Source organism: Musca autumnalis, unplaced genomic scaffold, assembly GCF_047663935.1.
Source record: "Musca autumnalis isolate F117 unplaced genomic scaffold, ASM4766393v1 scaffold_2, whole genome shotgun sequence".
NCBI classification, from domain to species: Eukaryota; Metazoa; Arthropoda; class Insecta; order Diptera; family Muscidae; genus Musca; species Musca autumnalis.
Window position 1 is genome coordinate 269,442,205 of NW_027411755.1, and position 20,009 is coordinate 269,462,213.

The following is a 20,009-nucleotide window of genomic DNA, read 5'->3' on the forward strand; positions in this document are numbered from 1 at the left end:
AATTATTTCCTATTGTCATGGAACTTTTCATTTGCGGGCCACTAAATTTAAGTAATGTTCGTTTCTCTATAATATTTAATATAGAAAAACATTTTGCCCGGAGCCGAGTTATGACTCGACCAAAATTTCTACATTTCAGAAAGCCATCTATTGAAAAAATATAACCATAGCTAACAAAGCCATACACATTTCATTTGTTTCAGATTTTAGAATCTGCTAATTTTGCAGTTTGAGACATAGACTAATTAATCGTATAGACAGAGAAAATTGTAGTGTGCTTGTTTGTTGTAGATGGCGCCCTTCCATTCAATATGCTCTCGATATCCTGAAGTTGTCACTCAAATATGTCGTTTAGTAGCTCCATAGACAAAATAATCTATAGATAGAGAATTTTAATGTGTTTATTTTTTATAGATGTTGCCCTTCCACTCAATATGCTCTCGATATGCTGTGGTTTTCAGTCAAATACGTCGTGTAGTAGCTCAATGTTAAAAAAAATTACCACTAACGCCATCTAACTATTACAGAGCATACTAAGTAACATGCTGAGAACAATTCTTCGTCTACACCTTCATTAGTCTATGGTTTGAGAATCACTGTATTTAATACTTCAAACTTAATGTATTTGTTTTTTTTTTGTTTTGCCTTATTATTTGTTGTATTTGGTATACAGTTTTGGCATGACTAACTAGAATGAATAATGTATCTAATTTTTTGTACATTTTGATTATGGGATTATCTAAAGATAAATATACATTACATCAATAAATTTAACGAAATATGACGGTTCTTGAATTCGAAACATTCCAGTCTACAATATAATAGCGACACCTGTAGTACAAATTATTTTGTCGGCTTACCCAATATTGGAACCTTTTATCGATAATAAATCGATTACACAGCAACCATCTCTAAAATCACATCTCCTTTAAACTATGCGATTCAAACAGATGGACATAGACATATGCTCTGTTCCAGAACCTGCAAGAAGCTATTATTTTTTACTACGATAGCATTTTTCCGGAAAAAATAGTAAAAATTAGTAGATTCTTGCAGTTCTGGAACAGACCAATATTTGTAACGCCTTGTTCGTACCAGTATTTGAATTTCGTTGTTCGTTCACACAAGCTTTGTTCCTTTACTTTTTTAATGGTAAGGGTGGTAAAAGAGAAAATTGCTCAAAATTGCCCTCTCATGAACATTTTTACCAGAAAAGTAAAGGAACGGAAAAATGGAAGATCTGGCAGCAAAGTCAAAAAGAAACATAAAAAAATAATTTTCGTCTTTTATTTCACAGTTTTTAATTTAGATTTGTCAGCGTTCGACTTTTTCTTCTCTTTTTCGTCCATTTTCTTTTTCATTGTGAAATAATCGTCAAACAAAAGACGAAAGATCAGTTCTGCCATTTTTTACCTGCAGAAATTTTGCACTCTCTTCACTCTCACTCTCTTAAAAATTGCTTTCAGTTTTGCCACTTTTCGGGGTTAAGGAACGCTTTGCAGGTTAAAAATGGTAACAAATGTTAAAAATGGTAACCTCAGGTAACTCTTGTGCCGGACACTGAAAATAACACATGAAAATATTTTACCTTTTAGGAGAGAGCGGCGGTGAAGGGGCCCCCTTTCTCTCTTCTTACCCATAACCTCAAAACAGTTTCATGAAAATTTTCATAGTCTGGCACAAGACTAAGTAAAGGAAAACAGCTACAATTACTTACACGAATTAACCCCTTCGTACGAGGCGTACATAAATCATAATAAGCAAGGCACATTAAATAAGGTAGCAGATTCGACAAATAGCAACAACAAAAAACCTCTTGTTGTATACTTTAAAGCTTTGTTCCAGAACAAAAAAGTTTTTACAAGTTTTACCACTTTTACACATTTTACCCGAAAAAGCATTCTCGTACACAAAAAAGTCGTAAAATGTTCACTTCTCTTTAAACAAAAATGGCGCTGAATTACGCTCTCTTTAAAAACTATTCACACGGCAAATTTGGGCGAGTAAAAAAATAGCAACATGGTTGCAAGCGGAAAATGTTTTGTGCTTGCTGGACGGTTGGACAGTTGACGATAACTGCGAAATATCGACATTCAAAACTGACAATGTGTACTGCTCTTTAGCACTTCGATGACAGACAGTTTTGTTAGTCAATTGGTCTGTTCCAGTACTGCAAGAATCAACTAATTTTTACTATTTTTTCCGATAACATAAAGGAAAAAATGTTATCGTAGTAAAAAATAGTAGCTTCTTGCAGGTTCTGGAACAGAGCAAATGTGTACCATGGCGGAATAAGAAGGTGTTACATCGATATCAATAATCGGTCTATTTACCACACCAAACGTCAAAATAACGCATTACTGTGAATTGCTTGTTTACCTTTTGTATGTAATTTTATTCGCAATAATGAATTTTGACAACTAATGCGATAATCAGCTGTTTTTGCCGTTGTACCTTTATTATTGTGCCATGATGTGTACTATACTTAGTCAGTGTTTAGACACACAAATTCCTCGGGAAAGTAAATTCAGTTTTTAGGCAATAGGGGGTAGGAAAGAGTATTGAGGAGCTCTTTCCTCTCCGCTCTCTCCCAAAAAACTCAATTTACTTTCCCGAGAAATTTGTGTGTCTAAACCATGGTACAATAAGAAAGGCAACTTTTTTTGTAATGTAAACTGTCAAAATTTTCGCCAAATGGTCTCTTGTTGTCTCTTTTTATCGCTTGTGTTTGTCTATAAAGTGTAGACATGCTATCTCTTTCTTACCGAATCATATGGTTTTTTGTTTTGATTTTTCATGGCGAATTCCTAGTTTTTTGACGTTTTAGATTCGATCAGCTGGGCTGAGGCATCTACCTTTCTTATTGTACCATGCATATATTGTAAACAACGCAAGAAAACACCATACTATGACAAGCAACCCTGCTTTTTTGTTATAAACTACGAAAAATGCAACTGTTTTATGTTGTTGGTTGTATGATGGAGAAAACCAAAAATACTGAAACAATAAAGTCCTCGTCACATAAGAGGATTTCTGGCATAATTCAATTCATTAATGGGTACTTTACACGATATGTTTTTTGCATATGGGTTGTCACATTTTATATACAAAATGTATATGCAAAGTGACAGCACATATGTAAAATAACATATCGTGTAAAGTACCCATAAGTTGCATGTTCTTCCGGCTTTAAGCCAAAAGTCAAAGCATACGAAAATTGTGTTTCAGCACACATTCAGCCGCGTAGAGAGCTGTCGTCAAAAAAAAAAATTGTAATTGAAAACATAAAGGTAAAAAACAAAACTTTAAAGAAAAAATGTACATTTTTGATGGATTTTTGTAATAATGCGTTTATTAATATCTTTATTTGTGGAAAACATTTTTGACATTTCACAGTACTGAACTGGTTTTTGTTGTAGTTGTTGGCTGATGCATCTACCTGGTAATTGTGCCATGGGGCGGAGTGTATTTTATGTGTATTTGCATCGAAAGATGTAGTCAAATCATAACTTTACATTGCACCACTTCCAAATTCTTTTGCTGGGTAAATATGGTAACATGGGGCGCCTTCGCCACGTTTTTGTTCAAAATGTTCTCATACCAACATCGTTAAAGTTTTTTTAAATATTATTTTCGGTACAAATATTAGCATATCTTGACTATAAGTATTGATATATAAATAGTTATAATTTTGGTTTTAAAATATTATTTTTGAGAATTTACAAAATGTCTAAAAGTGGCAAAGCCTCCCCACCCATGGGGCAGCTTCGCCATCGATATTAAACATTCTCCAACGGACTCTAAACTGTAATTTACCACACATCTTCCTTAAGTATTAACATTATGCAAAAAAAGAACGTGTTTTATATTGAATAATCAAAAATTATTTTAAAATTCACAAAAAGTAACCGATTCTAGCGGTTAATTGAAGTAGGTACCTTGAATTTAGGTACAAAAATCATAATATAACTAAAATAAGATACGTTTAGGATAATATTTGATTTTAACATCACACTATGGTATAAAGAATTTAAGTTAAATATGACAAATTTCTAACATTAGCCCACCATGTCCCTATCATGGCGTAGGCGCCCCACCCCTTACATATTTCATAATATTAATAGCCCTGTTCCTTTACGTTCAAGAATCTTCAAATTTTACAACTTTTTACTCGAAAAGCGTTCCTTTACTTCAGACACAATACAATTCATATCGGAGCAGTTTTCAACTTTTACTACTTTTGCCGGTTTTACCATTTTCAGAAGTAAAGGAACAGACCAAATATATTGAGATTTGCAATTGCTTTTCGCATGCGAATTATTCGGCTTTATATTCGGCATAAGTTGAATGTTTTCATTAAGCTCGGATCGGGACCAATTTTTGTCACAGGTAGGTCTCGTCACCCTGATCACAAATATATATAACATTTATTGCGGAAGTCCATACTTCCCGAGATATGGGCCTCCGAAGTTCCGAAAATTCCCGTGTTAAATGTCGGCTACTTAGAGAAAATTTTTAATTTAAAAGAAAATGTTGTTTCCGTTCCCTAGATTGGCTCCTGTCCATAGCAGAAAGTCTTAAATCCCCGGCCGAAGGCCGGCTATATAGACAAAATTATAATTTTATCCGAGCTTAATGCTTAAACTCAACTTGCTCCAAAAATACCTACCATAATTATTTTCCCCAATACCCTGAAAACACAAAACCGCATGCGTCCGCTATCATAACTATGACACAACTGCCAACTTTTGGAAGATTATAGATCTACATTAAACTCACAATTTTTCCTTTAACGGATTTTTTCTATCATTTGTAGTTAGTGAGAAAATCGACGATGGCGTCCCATGTTACCATATATACATATGTACATGGTGTTTATCTTGATATGGCAACACTGTTGCCATGTATATTCCTTAAACAGCTGTGCTTTGTTTATTAATAAATAGCGATTGATAATGCAAGAATGCAGCAAGTAATTTAACGCCAAATTACATATAAAGAATAGCGGGACGAGATTGATAGTTAATTACAAACGCGCAAATTTATAACTTTAGATAAGGAAAGTTTGTTAAGTGTGAAGTGGAGCAAAAAGAGCGAAGTATCGGTGCTGTGGTGGAAAACAAACCAAATAAAAAAAATCGACGAATGAGGACGGTGGGAAAATGTTAAACTATGATAATGACGACGAACAATCTTTGGTGGATAATGAACATGTAGCTGATAATGATGATGAGATATATGCGGGCGGGTTTGTTGATAATGGAGGAGGCGTTGAAATCGTCCCTGCGTCTATACCTGCACCAAATGATTTCCATAATGTGGAGCTTCAAAGCCATATACAAATGGACAATGCACCTGCCGATAAATGGAATTTTACCTATTTAGTTTTTTACTTACTCGGAACTGCAACGATGACTCCTTGGAATTTTTTCATAACAGCCGAAGATGTAAGTAAACTCTTCAATCGAGGTCAGATAGTTACATTATCATTACTATCACTGAATGGAAAACTTTTCCTTACATACATACGTTTTATTTCATATAATGTAAACTCATACATATTGCTTTGAAAAATTTGGGTCACTTATACAACTATCTATTACTTGTTGAGACTGGCAGCGTTAAAAAATCAAAGATTACGCAAAATTCAATAGTCCTTCCCTACCTACATAAGATGTGCTTATTTATAATGGCTAATATTATCGAATTTGTATCGAATATTACAATCCTCACAAAGAATCCATTTGTAAAATGAACTTTATACGAGAGATTTGTTCTTTGTTGTGGATATCGTTAAATGAGTTCCATTTACAACCTCCCTTGCTATGCCTAAATGCTAAATACTTCTTATCACACTTGTTTGTTTACTTAGCTATTGTTTTAATTCTGTTCAAAGAACATACTACAGTCACAGTGAGTAATAAACCTTGCGTTAGTGAAGCACCCCTTTCCCATTTTGTATTACTTGTTGTTTATAATTTTTAAATGGAATTCTCACAAATATTTAACTACTCCAGAAAAATGCACCGACACCGATGTCATTAAAAAGAGAAGTAAATTTCTGCACAAAATTGAGAACTCTAAAAATGCAAGTTATGGAGTTTAAAATGTTATAAATTGACCGATATATGCCCAATATATAGCGAAAATCAGAAAAATAAAAAAAAATTTGTCTAGCCACAACCAATATGGCCGATGATGTTAATCCGTTAGGGACCAAATACATTCAGCCCGTTGGTCGTTGTTACGTTAACGAAACGACGACCGTCGCAAAGAGGTTGATGTATGGGCCATCTTTAGATATAACTCTTCAATAATTAAATTAATTCATATTTTGATTTTCAAAATAGTCAGGCTTAATCCCAAGGCGAATTTAACAAGGTTGACGTTAGTTTGTAGTCTTCATTTGCTGTCAATTTTTTTTGCGCGAAATATCCACAAAATTTAGAAGAAAACGTTAAAATATTATTTGCGAAGGTTAAACAAAGATGTTGTACACAGATATTTTTTATAGAAGCGAAATATTTGGTATTTATTTTTGATTTAAAATATGTTTTGACAGCAAATGAAGACATCAGTTGGTATTATTGTATCACCTTCTTTCTTACACCATGGCTTAATCCCATAGTCGTTTCCATATAGGTATTATTAAAACAGCATTAATTTATTGGTGGGAAAAATTTGCGATGTTTACCAAGGGGTAATAGAACGGTTACATTACAACCAGGGTTAACCTACTTTGAGGATTTATTTGCTTAATCCGGTCAAATCTGACCACATTTGCCGTAAAAAAATTAAATCCTCTCACGAGTGGGTTTATTTTAAATCCGGCACAAATCCACCAAAAATATAGTGCTGGGGCTCAATTCTGTTTCTTTGAAAATGTGAAATGAAAACTTCTATATAGGAGAAAACTGTCAAATGAAAAAAATTATAAAGGAAATATTTTCCATTTCAAATTTTCACAGAACAAGAATCCAGCCCCTGTATCATGGTAGAACAAATACAAGGTAAAGTTAATACTACAACAAATACAACTCGAACAACAACCACAAAGGAATTTGTTTTTGTTTGTAAACCTTAGTGTCAACGTAAATGTAAACAAAACAAGGAAATGTCTATAAATTATTGGAATTTAAAAAACTAATAATTTTTCACATTTGATTGAATATTTTGGAAAACATGAATGAAAACTCGTTAGATTTTCAATTTGAATGTTTCCATATCATTCCACTAAATGCATAATTTCTCGCAGAAAGTAGAATACTTGCAAAAATGTTTCGGGTCGCTGGTAATTCATTGAAAAAAGAGAAGATGTTTCAATCATTTGCTTTTGAAAACAAAAAAGCACATGTTTATTAGGGCTTCATTCTTTTCAAGTTTAAGAAAATACCACACATATTAACAAATATTGCACCGCCTCTATAAGCGGTGTTTTAGTGTGCGGCATGTCGTTCGGACCTGGAGGAGGTTACATGTCAATGATATGAAGCCGTCTTTATGGGAAATAGTTTTTTTTTCTGATGAATAAATTTTTTCTTCAAAAATATATATCCCTAATATACATCGAACATAGAAATAAATACATAAAATGTCGAATGGAATTTGACACTAACACTACAACCCAGTTCAGTCAGCTGGGTATTGCTGCTACCTTTTCTTGTTCTACCATGCCCCTGTATTCGGTATTTTTCCCAAAAAAAATCAACTCTGCTCAAAAAGTAAAAGTTGCAACTGTTATTGCTGTTTTACTGTTTGTATTTTATCGCTTCGACATCGTAAATATTAGTCTTGGTTGATTAAAATCATGGCACAATAATACAGATACAACGGCAAAAACAGCTGATTATCACACTAGTTGCCAAAATACATTATTATGAATAAAATCACATACAGAAGGTAAACAAGCAATTCACAGTAATGCGTTATTGTGAACAATTTTGACGTTTGGTGTGATTTGATGTAACACCTTCTTATTCCACCATGATTAAAATCAACTTTGCATATCAAATGCTGTGTTCCAGAACCTGCAGGAAGCTACTACTTTTTACTACGATAACAATTTTTCCGTTATGCTATCGAAAAAATAGTAAATATTAGTAGATTCTTGCAGTACTGAAACAGACCAAAAGAAAATTGAATTTTTCCGCCTTGTTTACAAATTTTGACATTCTAAATTATTTTTATTTTAGCAATTCACCGATGCATCTACCTTGTTTCTTGAGCCAGCTTGGAACTTTTTGTATTTTTGTATAAATGGCCTATTACACTTTTACAATTGTCGTATAAGACATTATTACCTTTTTAAATCTTAAGTTTTTTGAAAATAATAAAATGCTCGATACCAAGTTACAAAAAATGTAACCCTGCGTGTAAAATATACAAATATGAGCAAAGAGAAGACGATATATCATACGAGCAATCGTAAAAGTATGAATGGTTCAGACTTTGCACATCATAGTATTTCGCCCAGCCATGTATCAGGTTGGAATAGGAAAAAGTGAAGTTTAGGAGCTCCTTGGTTGGTTCTAATTTAATATTCCGAGTCCTTTATGAAGAAGTTTGGTTAATAAAAATGTTTAGTAGATCTCAGTGATTTGGTATACCCCACATTACACTACCTACAGATTTTAAAGCAAACTCTTGATTCAAAATCGATATATTTTATATACGGCATAATTATTGTGTTTGGTTTAGTTTTTCTTGTCAGCGGCTATATCTCCGTCAGACTACTAGACTGGGAAGACTACACCATTTTCAGATGTAATTCGCATAATTTAAATTGTAATTCGAGAATTCTATTTGTAATTCGAAATATTCCATTTGTAATTCGAATTATTCCATTTAATATTTGAATTATTCTATTTGTAATTCGAATTATTCCATTTGAAATTCCATTATTTCATTTGTTGTGCAGTTCGAATTATTTTTGGAGTAGTTTAACATCCCTTCCATTTCCTGAAGTATAATAATTCAATCAATAAAAATATTTTATATTTAATATATTTTTTTTTATTTTAAAATTACTACCCCTATTTTTATACCTAGTAATTGTGTTTTGGAGTAGTATAGTCATCCCTCCCTTAAGTTACTTAATTTAAAATTTACTTGTTATCATGGCATTATACTGTAGTGTACAGTCTTAAGGTCGAAAGACTGGCCATATGTGAATTGAAATAAATAACCAAAAAAATAAATAAAAATAAGGATTATTATAAATAAAGATATGATATTTTAAACATACTTCACATATTTTCATACGAAAATGTTAATTAATTTGCTCACCGGGCACACCTGTAACGAACTCGACAAACAATATAGGTGCCCAACGAAGGGTTAACAATTAAGCTAATAGATAATAGAAGGAACACTGTTGTTATTGTATAAAAGGTTTCTCAAAGAACGAAAATTTATTTTATAATTTTCTGTATGACAACTACACAAAACTATGTTAACTAGATATTTTTCAAATATAATAAGCAAAGTAGTAGCATTAGGTAGTTCATTCTTCTTTTCCAAGAAATGCATACATATTTCATCACTTCACAAATGTACATATATTTATTTTACAGTATTGGATGTATAAATTTCGTAATGCTACCTTCAACGATACAGATCCTTTAGGAGAAGAATTGACACCGATGCAAAAGAGTTTTTCCTGCGATCTAACTTTGACTGCGTCAATATCCGGTACCACGTTTTTAATACTCAATGCTATTTACGGTCAAAAATTGTCATTACGTCTGCGCATGCTTGGCTCTCTGTGTGTAATATTGATTATATTTATCATTACGACAACATTTGTGGAAGTCAATACGGATCGATGGCAGAAACAATTCTTTTTGATAACCCTGCTGTGTGTTGTCAATATAAATAGTAAGTAACTCTTGTATTCAAATGATATTTTAAACAGAAAAATCGTTCTAATTGTATTTTTGTTAGTCTGCTCCGCTACCATGAGTGGTTGCTTGTTTGGCATTGCTGGCCTTTTTCCATCACAATATATGACGGCAGTTGTGAGTGGACAGGCGCTTGGTGGAATTTTCACAGCATTAACTTTCCTCATGGTTCTGGCGTTTGGAGCGGCTCCAAATGAGACAGCATTTGTATTTTTCTCCATTGGTATTGCATTAATTTTCATTAATATAATCTGCTATGCGATTGTGGAAAAGAAAGATTTCTTCAAGTACTATGTCGAGGGAGGAGATAATTTTAAAATTGTTTACGATGACCCTACCCATAGTCGCACGGTGGATCGGGGCGTCTCCCTTGAACCAAATGTCCGTGAAGTATTCAGTAAAATATACGTTCATGCTGTAACCATTCTATTACTCTATGCCACAACGCTCTCGGTGTATCCATCGGTAACCATACTTATGCAGTCGGAAAATTATGGCCAGGGACAAGCGTGGAATGGTTTGTACAAACATCATGCCCATTCGTTAATCGTTCATAGTTGATATTTTATCTATTTTTAGACATTTACTATATGCCCGTGGTTAATTATTTGTTTTTCAATTCTGGAGATTATTTCGGACGTATCATATCCGGTCTATGGGAGAGGGTAAGGCTTTTATAGGCATGGATTTTTCAAGCGATAGCTAATGTTCTATTAAATTCCAGCCCAGAAAAAATGTACATACAGTTCTACTTATGGTCGTCCTACGAATGATTTATGTGCCATTGTTTTTATGCTCCAACTCCACCCAACATATCTTCCTGCCAACCATAATTTCCTCAGATGTGGCTTTTATTTTAATGATGATAACATTCGCTTTATCCAATGGTTACATAACGAATATTCTATTGAATATGGTTCCAAGGTATGCAGAAATTTTATTTTCGTAGAAAAAATATGTATGTAATATATTTCTATTTCTATTTGAAGATGTGTTATGCAGCATGAAAAGGAAATGGCCTCATCAATAATGGCTGCTTCGTTAAGTTGTGGTTTAGCTTTGGGATCCATGATTACAATGATTTTCGTGCAGTTGCTGTAAACATTCGTTGATTTTACTTTTATAACATTAACTCATTACGTCTAAATCCAGAGTGCCTTTTACATCATGTGGAGACTTTTTCATGACTTTGAAATGAAAGTGTTCACAAAATAGTCTTAAGTATCAAGTAATAGAACATTTTTATATTTTTTTTGTGTGTCTCGAACAACGACAATTAACTGTGTATATGAAGGGCTTGATGTTGTTAAAGTTCTTTTCAATGTAAGTATTGTACCACAAATCAACGTTAAGACGTTTAGTACAATTTTTTATTTTTAATTTCATTATCAATATTTTACCTTTTTTAACATGTTGTACCTTTTACTAAAATAAGAGATTAAAACATATATTTAACTTTAATAATTTGTTTTATTTCCCTTTGTTGAAGTAAGAATATCTGAAAACTCGTTTACTTTTATATGGGCCGATTCCGTACAGCGAGGCGAGTCGTGTCGCGTTGCCAAATGCAATTTTTCGATTCCGTATGGCAATATCGCCTGACGTCGTCAAATTTTGTCGCCGAAATGTTCATTTTCCGGCGACAACAAATTAGCTGTCGCCGTACATTTTTACTAACGAATAAAAAAAATAAAAATAACTTGTTATCGACGATTATTTTCTATCGCTGTACGTAGTGCATTTTTTAAATTTTGTCACAGAGACGATAGACGACGCGACATGACTCGCCTCGCTGTACGGAATCGGCCCAATAGTGTTTCTGAAACTAACATAGACTATGTTGCCTCATTGAAGTGAATCAAATTATCAAACCGATGCATCGCGATCTGTACATCATTTCGGTATTTTGAAATTGTATACATTGGAAAGCTTTGTTTGGAAATATAAGAAACTACATTTTTGGGCCGATTCCGTACAGCGAGGCGAGTCATGTCGCGTCGTCTATCGTCTCTGTGACAAAATTTAAAAAATGCACTACGTACAGCGATAGAAAATAATCGTCGATAACAAGTTATTTTTATTTTTTTTATTTTTATTCGTTAGTAAAAATGAACGGCGACAGCTAATTTGTTGTCGCCGGAAAATGAACATTACGGCGACAAAATTTGACGTCGTCGTGCGACTTTTGCCATACGTAATGGAAAAATTGCAACAGGCAACGCGACACGACTCGCCTCGCTGTACGGAATCGGCCCATTTATAAATCACCTAAAGCATGTTTTGCCCTCTATCTGTACAGTGCCACTGTGGGGTAATGGTATGCACACCCGCCTTTCACGCAAAAGGTCGTGGGTTTAATTTCCCAGCCAGGCAATATCAAAACATTTTCAACGGTGGCAAAATACCCCTCAGTAATGTTGGCGCCATTTCCTGAGTATTTCAGCCATGTAAAACTTCTCTACAAGTGGTGTCTTAAGACACGCCGTTCGGACTCGGCGTTCTGTACAGTGTTCTGTACAGTTTATATTAAGGCGTTATAAGTCCATATTTATATTAGGCAATTTTCCTTGCCGCAATTGTCAGTTTGAAGGAGAGAGAGGTGAGGCATATGGTAACCCTTTGCCTCTCAACACCCTCTCTCACCTACAAACTGACAATTGCCGCAAGGAAAATTGCCTAATGTAAATATGGACTAAGTTCTAAGAGCAATTTGAAAGCCACGAACATTTTTTAATTCAATTAAAAAGTATTGACCCTGGGAAGAAAAACACAGAGTCTATTATTAATTTTTAACACTCATACATATGTTTATTAGAATTTTTATTTATAAAATTACTGACAGGTTCTTTATTCATATTTAAAATAGGTTATGTAAATATTAGATTGAGGTATTCTCTATACGATTATTTTGCTTTGTCCAAAAATATGTGTTGAATCAGAATGAATATTGTATTTTTAGTTCTGTTAATTCTTAAATACGTATTTTGAATACATAAGATTATCAAATAAAGGCACAGTCTAATACGAAACTAAAGAAACTTCAAATGGTTGAAGACAATAAGAGGATACTTATAAAAGAAGACATATTCAATAACAGTTTTCCATAATACACGTACAATTTTTAAATATAGTAGCACACCATACCAATTGCTGAAATTTTTAGAATGCGATAAAAACAATTTAAAAAATCATTGAATTCGATTGTTTTTAAAATTGTTTGGCATATTTTTCAAACAGCACACACACATACACAGATTGTGTATATAATTTTGAAGTTTTAGGAACACTCGAAAGAAAAAATTTAAAATGACAGATAGCTTTAGCTAACCTTTCTAATTAACCATGATTCCACTGAACTTATCATTTTAAAGTAGTTTTTTTTTGTGAATTGTGTTTTTTGATTGTATATAGAGATCACAAGTTTAAAATAACATAGATCGATAACACGTTTATTGACCACCCAGTTGAGTTGACATCAATAATACAACACTTCATCTCAGTCTCGCTGACAATTCATTCTTTCAGAAAGGGTATATAGAAGCACCCTTTCTTTCAGAATGGGTATATAGAAGCACCCTTTACAATTCACAACGCAACTCAAGTTTAGTGGCAATGCATAATCGATCGATCCCTAAATTTGCTGTCGGCAAAGCAGATAAATTATTTTCATGAGAAATTATTTTCAAGTTTTAAGTGCACTTGTAAATAAAATAAAACATCGTATGTTTTATTTTTAACTTTTCAGTAATTGAATTTTTTGACCACTGAGAACCTCATAACAAAATTATAGCCAATTTAGGAGGAAAATGTAAGCTTTGTTCCAGAACTAAAAAGTTTTTACAATATTTACGACTTTTACACCATATTACTCGATTAACTGCGTGTTGCGTGTGCGTATTTGTTTTCAATTCGAAATACATGTATAAATGTAAACATTGCTAAAATGTGAAAATTTTATGAAATGAAATCAGACATTTTCAAAATGTGAAAAATGGAATGCATTTTTCATGACTCTGCGTGGACTGCTTCTAAAAAAAGCTATTCAATCACTACTTCACATAGAACAACTTCAAATAAATTTTGCTGGGTAAAGACAGAAAAGTTGCTCGAACTTTAAAGTTTAACATATCTCTTCTACTTCACGAAATGCAATTATAAGGCCATGTAAACAAAAATATCTAATCTTTGAAAATCTTCATTAAAAGTACCTAACAAAAAACAGTTTTATTCTGATTTAAAGTTCTGTAGTAGAATTCTGTAACTCATTTTTCGAGTTACCGACAAATATCGGTAAAATTAAAATGTCTACATTTTCGGTAATTAACGAAATTTTTAGTAAGTTAACCAAAATAAAGCTGTTGCTAAATCCTACCAATAGCAACACTGCTGTCAACTTTTGTTGATAGTTTTTATTAATAATTTTGCGTTCTAATGTTACTGATTTTTGTCGGTAACTCAAAAAATGAGTTACAGAATTCCACTACTGCTCTGTGGTAGCAGGTTACATGTTTACTACGCACCACACAGAAGCCGAAATATTTGTAAATTACATAAAAATGTCAAAATATCAAAAATAGGATAGCTTACCGTCTTCTGCAATAACTTTGATATCACTGTGTGTAATTTTTGAGTCATGTTTTATTAACCATATTCTGACTCCACAGTGTGATAAAACACCAAAAATGAGAAGACACGTGTCTCGCCGTTTTTCCCTATCTCATCAACTTTCGCGGTTATAGGCCTCCAAAAGTTTGAGGCTTTGATGTTAAAAGGGTCATTTAGTCAGGACTATATCTTCCAAACCGTTATGAAATTTGAATTTATCTCAGAGGCAAAGTTGTAGCTCTTGTCTTAAAAAACAAAAATTGTGAACACATATAACCCATCAAACTTCATCTGCAAGGTCAAAATCGCCATGGTCAAATTTCTTTTAAAATTTTTCTCAAGTTTTGTTATACAGCTATCAAACCGATCAAATTTGAAGCAAACAACCAACAACAAAAATGTACCTTAGATCTCAATAAACATCATTCTATAATATACGAACTCTGTAGAAACGTATCTTTATGGTCAAAATAGCAAAACAAATGCGATTTTTATCCTCTTTTCTAGGATTCTGCTCCATAGATATTAAACCGTTCAAAATTCAGGAAAACAATCAACCACAATAGTGTAGCAAAGGCTTCAATAAACAACTTTCTGGAATATGCGAAATGTCTATGAACGTTTCTTAATGGTGAAAATAGCAAAAATCTTTTGAAAATATCCAATTTTTATACTTTTTTCTCCGACTCTGGTCCAAAAAAACGCAACCGCCCAAAAATTAAGGATACCGTCAAGCACAAAAATGTACTTTAGATTTCAACAAACAAGTTTCTAGAACAAATGAAGATTCTAGGTACGATTCTTCAAGCTCAAAATTCGATTATTTTAGATCATTCTTTCCTGTTCAGGCCCGTAAATAACAAACCTTTCAAATTTCCTTGAGTTTTTAACAGTTTGTCATTTCCAAACCTGAGCAGGGGGAATGTTAAAAAAATTTATTTGTTCGTGAATTTCAGCCCTAAGAATCAATCCTAGAATTGGCATATCGTCACCATAAATGCCGGAAGACGTAACCCACAAAAATAAAACTTTACAGGAGAAGCAAAAAACGTTATAAAATGAAAAAGGTTTTATAAAATATCGAAAATTTTTAGTATCGTGTTTTAACACAGGGAAGAAATATATTTTTGGAAAAAAATTAAATTTTTCTCCAGAATGTTAGAAGCTGTGTGGGTTACGTCTTTTGGTATTGTATTTTTCTGAAATTCCAAACGACGTAACCCACAATTTATTGAGTATACATTTGAAGAAAGTAGTATAAATGAAAAATTATAATTAAATTAGAATTAGTTTATTGGCCTACGCGGCTAAGCGAACTTTAAACTAGCAATCTGACGGTGTTGGGTTCAATTCCCAGTCTTGACGTTAATATTTCAATGGACCACAATTAGGTGAACTGTCTATTCCAACCATCACTATAATTACTTATAATTTCAATTGTTGTTGTATTGAAGTCAATTTATGGACAAAATATATATTAGAGTACGCTAAAGAAGCACAATTTAGAAAACTATCTTCAACGAATTTATTTTATAGAATGAAAAAAATATGTTATACAAATTGAAAAGTACAGAAATAATATTTCAATGAAAACTTGATTGAAATAATTTTAAACAAAGTAAAGTATAATTCTAACACCCTTCCTCAATTTGTACTCCGGATTGCTCTCTAAATTTTGCGATTTTAACTGATGGTAGTGGCTTGGTCATCATATCCGCTATCATATTTTCTGTAGGACAGTAAATACACTTGATATGGTTTGACTTGATGTGATCCTTTACAAAGTAGACTTTAGTATCAATGTGTTTTGTTCGATTGCTGAATTTTTCGTTCTTGATCATTCGTATACAACTTTGATTATCTTCGTAAATGATTGTTGGTTCACATTGTTTCAGCATCATGTCATTTAACAGTTCTCGTAACCACAATGCCTCTTTACAAGCTTCTGACAAAGCCACAAATTCTGCTTCCGTCGAAGAGAGCGATACACATGTTTGCTTCTTGCAGGACCAGTTAATGGAACCTCCATTGATTTGGAAAATGAATCCTGAATTGGATTTCCTATCTATTCGATTCTCCGCCCAATTTGCGTCTGCATAGCCAACAAGTGTATTCTTTTCGGGAGTGTTTTCAGTACTGAGCCGAAGTATATAGTGCGCCGTACCCTTCAGATATTTTAGAACTCTTTTTAGTTCAGTCCAATCGGCTTTTGTAGGGCAACACACCTTTTGTGCTAGTATTGAAACACTGGCTGCAATATCTGGCCTAGAATTTACACTTATATAGAGAAGAGATCCAATAAGTTCCCGGTATCTTGAATTATCTAGCAATGGTTCAGATTCTGTCTTTCCGTAGCCAGGATCAAGTGGATACTTTGAAATTTTTGAATCCTGCATTCCAAATTCTTTAAGTACGTTTTCAATAAATTTCATTTGACGAAGAGAATAGTTAGAGCTTTTGTCTTTGATGACCTCTAATCCAAGGTAGTTATATATATTTCCAAGATTGGTTATTTCAAAGTTTGTGTTCAGCAAACTTTCTACTTGTTTGATGCACTCAGCCGAATTACTTGCCACCAAAATATCATCAACGTAGACCAATATATATACGTGCCCCTCTTCGTTGGTGAATTTTGTGAATAAGCATTTATCTGCAGTGCTTTGTTTAAAACCTCCTGCAATTAAAACGTTATGTAGAGTTCTGTTCCATACATGCGCGGCTTGTTTTAAACCATACAAGCTCTTCCGCAGTTTACAAACAAAATTGTCATTCATTTCCTCAAATCCCGGCGGCTGCTTCATGTATATTTCCTCTTCCAGATCCCCATTAAGGAAAGCAGATTTCACATCCATATGAACAACGTGCATTTTCTTAACACCAGCAACTGACAACAATGCACGGAAAGTCGGTTGCCTGACGACGGGAGCAAAAATTTCGTCGTAGTCTTCTCCGTACTTTTGACTAAAGCCACGAGCAACTAGCCTTGCTTTATAACGCTGAATTTCTTCCTGTGCGTCTCTCTTGATTTTGAATATCCATTTACAGCTTATAATATTTTTGTTGTCTGGTTTCGGAACAATCTCCCATGTCTTGTTATCTTTCAGTGATGACATTTCTTCAGACATTGCTTTTATCCACTTGTCGCGCTCTTTCGACTTAATTGCTTCATTGTACGTTCTAGGCTCACTATTATTGGAAATCGTAGAACTCATATAGGTTAACTTCTCTGGAGCTTTTCCCTTTGTGGACCTATTTGATGTTCGAACTTTAGAGTTTGTATGCAAGTTTGATGAAACCGTTTCCTCATTAGTATTTCCGCGTGGCAGTTCCTCAGATGAAATTACTTCTATTTCAGTGTTCACATTTTCTTGAATATTTGCATCTGCTTCTGGATCTATACTACAAAATGAGTCCTCATCACACGATGGTTCATGCGAAGGTATGTTCGATATGCTTGAATCCGTTCGCTTGGTTCCCCCTTCTATAAAAATGTCTTCACATTGGTTATTCTGTGTTTTATCCATTTGCATATTTGTTGCATTTTCAATAAATTTAACATCTCGGCTTATCGTAATTTTCTTCGTTTCAAGATCTACCAGTCTGTACCCCTTCGAGTGTTCATCATAACCCATAAATGTTAATATTTGTGCTTTTGTATCTAGCTTCTTCCTCCTAACATCCGGTACGCGAACATATGCCTTTGATCCAAAAATACGTAGATGTTCTATGGCTGGCTTTTTCTTTTCCCATAACTCAAATGGTGTTGTACTCACAGCTTTACTTACCAAACGGTTCTGCAAATAATTGGCAGTCATGATAGCTTCACCCCAATACGTGTTTGGTAATCCTGCTTCCGCTAACAGACACCTAGTCATTTCAACCAAACTTCGGTTTTTTCTTTCCGCTACTCCGTTTTGTTGTGGTGAATATGGAACGGTGTACTGATACTGGACACCTATGCTCTCAAGGTAGTTTTGCACACTTTTTGCTGTATATTCTCCTCCATTATCAGATCTGAGAACATTGGGATACTTGCCGAACTTATTTTTAACCATTTCCATATAAGATTTAATCTTCTCGAACACTTCCGCCTTACTGTTTAGCAAATATACCGTGGTATAGCGACTGTAGTCGTCGATCAGTGTGAGAAAATACTTCTTCCTTCCTGGAGTTTCCGTTTGCATCGGACCGCAAACATCCGAGTGTACTAAATCCATCATTGCAGTTGATTTTGAATCAGACACTTTGTTAAATGGAGTTCTTGTCATTTTGCAATTAACACAGACATCACAGATTCTCCTTTCTCCGCAATCAACAATTTTAAACTCACCAGCTGTTTTGTTTTTCTGCATAGACTTGACCGCATCTACATCACGATGTCCAAAAATCTTATGCCAATAATGTTGACAATTCTGAAAATTGCACTTTACAGCCATTGCTTGGTGATTCGGTTGTTCTCTGAGAAAAATCAATCCGTTACTAACGTCTCCAACCCCAATTTCTTCACCGCTATTAGTACGTATTTTGCAAACTGTATCACCAAAAGCTATATGAAAACCTTTCTTCAGCACTTTCGAGACTGACATTAAATTACCATGAAACGATGGTATATATAGAACATCTTCCATTGTCACTTTTGTCTTTTCACCTTTGGTGTTATACATTACCAGTTGACAACTTCCTTTGCCGCTTGATGTGACAGTTTCACCATTAGCAACTGAAACAGTTTCACGACTTTTGCTATCAAATGTAATGAAATGTTCACGGTTTGTGCTAATATGACAAGTTGCGCCTGAATCAATGATCCATCCTGATGTTTGAACCTGTGGTGTTGTTGAAAATATATAGTGTGTTTCACTTTCCACTCTATTCGCTTGTTGCTTGGATTCACCGTTGTTCCTGTCTTTCTTGAATTTCCAGCAGTTTTTCTTGAGATGACCTTTTAACTTGCAATAATGACAGCGTTTTCCACTGATATCATCTTGCCGACTTTGAGAAACCTTTGATGCCTTTAAAACTGTATTTGACGTTGCACATTTTTCTTGACGATGGTATTCCTCCAACAAGCTGCTTTCTACCACACTCACAGTCAACTCCTCTAGTTTACGCGCCTCCAATGCAGTTACCAATGTGTCATACGAAGATGGTAAACTGCTGAGCAGCATTGCAACGACCCAACGTTCAGAAAATTTTTCACCAATTGCCTCAAGTTTCTCAAATAAAATTTTCATCTCCGATATGTGGTCAGCCATGGTATTCTCCATATTGAATTTCATTGCACATATCTTCCGCATAATTCTTACGCTGCTGCCAAGGGTGTCCTTTTCATGGTGCGATTTTAAAATGTTCCATGATTCTTTGGCCGTAGTAGCCTTTGTGATAAGCAAAAGCTGATTGTCCTCCACAGATAATCCAATCAATATTCTGGCATTTTCGTCATTTTTCGCCCATTCATTATTTGCTTCCTTAGGGACAGGCTCGATTATACATTTCCAAGCTCCTTCT

General features: G+C 34.0%; 1 protein-coding gene across 1 annotated transcript; it reads left to right on the forward strand.

Moving 5' to 3' along the window:
• Positions 1-4,893: 4,893 nt before the first annotated feature.
• Ent1 (Equilibrative nucleoside transporter 1) lies at positions 4,894-11,358 on the forward strand. Its single transcript, XM_073964968.1, has 6 exons — positions 4,894-5,447; positions 9,573-9,876; positions 9,943-10,416; positions 10,479-10,564; positions 10,624-10,823; positions 10,889-11,358. Exons 1-6 carry the CDS (start codon positions 5,163-5,165, stop codon positions 10,998-11,000), a joined length of 1,461 nt encoding a protein of 486 aa, XP_073821069.1. The 5' UTR covers positions 4,894-5,162; the 3' UTR covers positions 11,001-11,358.
• The last annotated feature ends 8,651 nt before the right edge of the window (positions 11,359-20,009 follow it).

Coding starts and splice junctions, on each gene's coding strand:
- Ent1 (XM_073964968.1), top strand. CDS start 5,163: ATGTTAAACTATGATAATGACGACGAACAATCTTTGGTGGATAATGAA. Junction 5,448..9,572: donor TTTTCATAACAGCCGAAGAT/GTAAGTAAACTC, acceptor TTTATTTTACAG/TATTGGATGTATAAATTTCG. Junction 10,565..10,623: donor TATCCGGTCTATGGGAGAGG/GTAAGGCTTTTA, acceptor ATTAAATTCCAG/CCCAGAAAAAATGTACATAC.